General features: G+C 44.5%; 1 protein-coding gene across 1 annotated transcript; it reads right to left on the bottom strand.

Annotated features, from left to right (window-relative positions):
- Positions 1 to 317: 317 nt before the first annotated feature.
- LOC105040264 (acyl transferase 7-like) lies at positions 318 to 3,468 on the bottom strand. The gene is made up of 2 exons (XM_019849608.3): positions 2,905 to 3,468; positions 318 to 1,355 (listed from the first exon to the last, which is right to left on the bottom strand). Exons 1-2 carry the CDS (start codon positions 3,319 to 3,321, stop codon positions 516 to 518), a joined length of 1,257 nt encoding a protein of 418 aa, XP_019705167.2. The 5' UTR covers positions 3,322 to 3,468; the 3' UTR covers positions 318 to 515.
- Positions 3,469 to 4,032: the final 564 nt, after the last annotated feature.

The raw sequence follows: 4,032 nt of genomic DNA, 5'->3' as shown, positions 1-4,032 counted from the left end.
CAACCCTGCCGTAAATTGCACTTCACCTCTTAATCACGCCAGTCTCAATATGACCTGGAGTTTTTCCTGCTTCCCCATAGCTAGCACCATGATTGGGACCTCTAACAAGACCCATATTTTTGACATCTTCTGTGGAAGTCCACGGTAATGAGATGATCTGTAACCAAGCCAGACATTAATAACTTGTTTTTTTTTTTTTTGGTAGAATAACTAGGTTTTTTGAAAGGTCATCGACGCAATGACATTGATATATGGTCTTCAATATATATACTGGCATTTTTTTTTTCAGACCTAGTGCCAGCAAAGAGAGAGTGACATACAAGAGAATTCGGACTTAATTAGCTGAAGGACATGGCAAACGCCACCAAATTAAAGTACTTTGCAGTAATTAAAATCAAATCAAACATTTGAATCATATATTTAATAGACGAGCAAGCTTTTGCCCCTTTCTTTCAAAGAAAAAAGAAAAACAATAATTATAAAATTAAAAAAAAGAAAAAGAAAAAAGAGAGGCTTCAGGGTAGGTTCATCATTCCATCATGGAATGCCATCAAGTGTTCCTTCGTAACACACTGTGTCATCAAACGGGCACCATGCTTGGTGGCAGATGGCTTGATAAGGATGCACGTAGCTATACTATCAGAATTCGTCAATGGGACAACATGCACTGGTTTTCCCCATCCATAGTTCACCTCGGAGAACCCCAAATGAGTCCAGTCTGAAACCAACAATGAATCATAGGCCGTCGTCAACTTATATGGGTCCTCCTTCAGCTCTCCCTTAGCCCACTTTGAAAATTCTACAGGCAGCTTCTTCTTAGCATCTTTAATCAGCTTCACGATCTCCATAATGGGAGACTGCATGATTTTCCCACTCGTTGTGGTGACTTTCATGATGTAGTAGCAATTTCCAAAATAACCCCCTTCGGGGGGCAACATTTGGTGCAGCAATGGGCGAGAACTCATGGCGAAATAAAGATGAACATCAGTCTCGGGCTCGAACCTAATCGCCTGGGCCCGGCTCTGCCAAGCCTTTGCAATTAGGACCTCGAAAGTGGAGCATCGCTGGCCTGTTTGCTCCATAAATTGGCTCTTGAGATGGTTGATGTACTCCAAAGAGACATCCATTACGAGACACTGGAGGTGGACGTCAGAGGGGGCCGGTGGAGGTGCTGACTTGAATTTTGGTGGCTCAGGGATGGCATCCCTGCTCCACACCGGCTCGATGGTCGGCCGTGTGAGGCCTCTGGCGAAGTCTGCAACTGCTGCCACGAATTGTGCTGCTCCTGGGCCGTCGGCGATGGCATGACTAAATCTGAGGCCGACCACAAAACCACCGCAAGTGAACTCTGTGACCTGGATTATTGGATAGTTGCGTTAGTACAAAAAAAAAAAAAAAAAAGAGTCATAGTTGGGTTGTTGAAAAATAGAGTACTAACATTCAGCTTTACAACGAATTGGTCCAGCAAAGTTTTAATGCTTGAAATCTGGGGACATCTTATAGCACGACGCATCTAATTGTAATTTAGGCCAATCCCATGTGGAAAAACTATTAGTTGGATCAGATCAACCAACTCTTTCCAGCGCGTACCATCATTACACATAAGAAGAAGAAGAAAGAGGAGGGAAAAGTAATTACGATTACATATGTCGCTTTTTGGCAGGACGCGTCTGACTGCAATCCATGCCGTCTCTGGGATGCCTACAGATGTAGGAACATCTCCCATTGAAAACGTCAACTAAGCGCGTCAAATTTTCATCAAAAATAAAGAAAAAAGAAAAAGGCTAGGCACGTAGATTGTCAAAAAGATGGAACGAGTAAAAGATAGATACACATTATTTCTCACGCATCATTTTCAGTACAGGCCAAGATCTCTTTTGGTTTGCATACTAATTGGGGATCCCAATCACATCACCCATGGTGGTCCCTGCATTGATCAGCGACAGCTGCTTGAATAAGATAGGTATGGGCGATTGAACCGGACGCTCCTTAATTTCGACGACTCCAAATTATTGCAATCCATCGAGACACGTTAGTGATCAATTAATCTAGATACCTCGGCCCTAATTTCACTAAGATTAGCTCCTGATTGGTGGTACCGGCGATACATTGGCTGACAGCTTCTGCCTTTGACAAGAGCCCGCTCCCATGTGCGAATCAATTGTCATTTCGGTGGTTGGCAGATCACTGGCCTTTTTATTTTTCTACATGTCGGCAGTACCACCAATCTGAGTAAAATACTTGTAGCTGTTATCCTCCGTTTATCACAGGCAACCTCAGAAATATACCTAATGGTTTAAACCAGTGACTTCAGGCCGGACGCAGATTCTCAGTTTCCTACTTGATGGCAAGCGGAAACCAGGAGGAGGAGGAGGAAGGTCACAGAATTTCATGGGATAATGGAAGGAAAACACCCAAATAAGTTGATGACAATGGTTTCAATTCCAGGAACTCCGGTGATCCTGAATCGGGATAACCTATTTTCATCTTTAAATAAAACAAAACCAAGAAAAAAAAAAAAAAAGACTGCGTTCAACCATCTGGATGCTGCATAAAAGCAAGTGATATGGTATCTCTACATCTTATGATTTAGAAAAAAAAAAAAAAAAAATGGGGTGAGGACTTGGTGGAAAAGTGTGCACCATGTGGAGCACGGTGGTATCCCATGTCCTCGAAACCATTCAATCAATACTCGGTATACGCAAAATTAATGAAGAGGCCCCGATTCCTTAATGCACCTCACCAGCTCTTCGCAAAAGTAGTGATTATGGAAAATAAAATAAAATAAAATAGAGAGAAAGAAGAAACAACAGAAAGCCATTTTGATGAGAGAGAGAGAAAGAAGTAAAGGCATGGTGGTGGCGGGGGGTTGGAGGGAGAGAGGAAGGGAGGGAGAGAGAGTACCTGAACGAGCAAAAGCAATTCCTCTTCTTGAGATGGGTCTAGTTTTGGCTCGGGATGAGGCAGGAGCTCATCCTTGGATATAATCAAAGGATGTTCCAAATAATCCACATCCTCCAGGCTGCAGTCGGCGGATGCCTCCACGAACCAGACTCCATCTCCGGTACATGACACCTGGACCTCCCCCTGGTCCGACACCACCAGCCGGCCGGCGAGAGGGTAGTAGGGCACCAATGCCCTGGACAGCGCCCGCTTGATGACCATCGCCGGCTCCTGCCCTTCCTTGAACACATGCAGTGACTCGATGAGGGCTCGCTGCGTCGGGTATCGGTCGAGCCACGAGAGGCGGAGGATGCCGGTGGGAGTGGGCTCGGAGGGGATGACCAGCTCCTGGGAGAGCCTGTCCACAGAGATGCTCATGGTGATCAAATGGAAGGCAAATGTGTGAGTTAATTGTTTTGGTATAGGATAGCAGGGATAGGCAAGGAGAATTTATAGGGTCGATTGCTTTAGGTGTTCTCTTCTCTCTTACTTTATCCCCTTGGCACTGATGTGAAAAGCCTTGGAAGAATGGGTTGTAGGTTCTCCTTCTATGTAATGTTATTCCGTTAAGCATCCGGTCTTCTCACCACCTACGTTTTTCTTTTTGTTGGTGTGAATGGGTAGCCCATAAAGGCCCACCCACCGCTGTAATTGTTACCTTTTTTTCTTGACCTTCTTGCGAGACGTTACTGCACTAAGCCCTCCGTTAATTATTACGATGTGTGCATGATATGCGCCTCATTATAACTGTGAAACGAGTTGTTTCTCTTGGGAGGTCAACGATGAATTGTTGGCGGCACAAGTTTGGATCCTGCTGCTTATAATTATAATATCTGGCAACCGTTTGTCAATTTTTTTATACTAATAGATGCTTTGTTGGACGATGAGATGCTAGAGATCGCGCCAAGGCACCGCCAGTGCATCGGTATCGCGCACTTGTCTGCGACCAAGGAACCTGGGCGGTACGTAGCACGAGAACATGCTTGACTCTGACGTTAATGCGTCAAGATTTAGCACGTCTCCTGATAGGTAATATACTTATATAGAGTTAAATCTTAACCAAGTTGAAAGAGATAATTGTACATGGAC

This window comes from Elaeis guineensis, chromosome 3, assembly GCF_000442705.2.
Source record: "Elaeis guineensis isolate ETL-2024a chromosome 3, EG11, whole genome shotgun sequence".
In the NCBI taxonomy this organism is placed as follows: Eukaryota; Viridiplantae; Streptophyta; class Magnoliopsida; order Arecales; family Arecaceae; genus Elaeis; species Elaeis guineensis.
This window is presented reverse-complemented; position numbering and strand designations above follow the sequence as displayed.

What these genes read in the sequence shown, in the direction of transcription:
- LOC105040264 (XM_019849608.3), bottom strand. Translation starts at nt 3,321, where the DNA reads ATGAGCATCTCTGTGGACAGGCTCTCCCAGGAGCTGGTCATCCCCTCC. An exon ending in AATTGCTTTTGCTCGTTCAG is followed by an intron (nt 1,356 to 2,904) that starts GTACTCTCTCTC and finishes CCAATAATCCAG; the next exon opens with GTCACAGAGTTCACTTGCGG.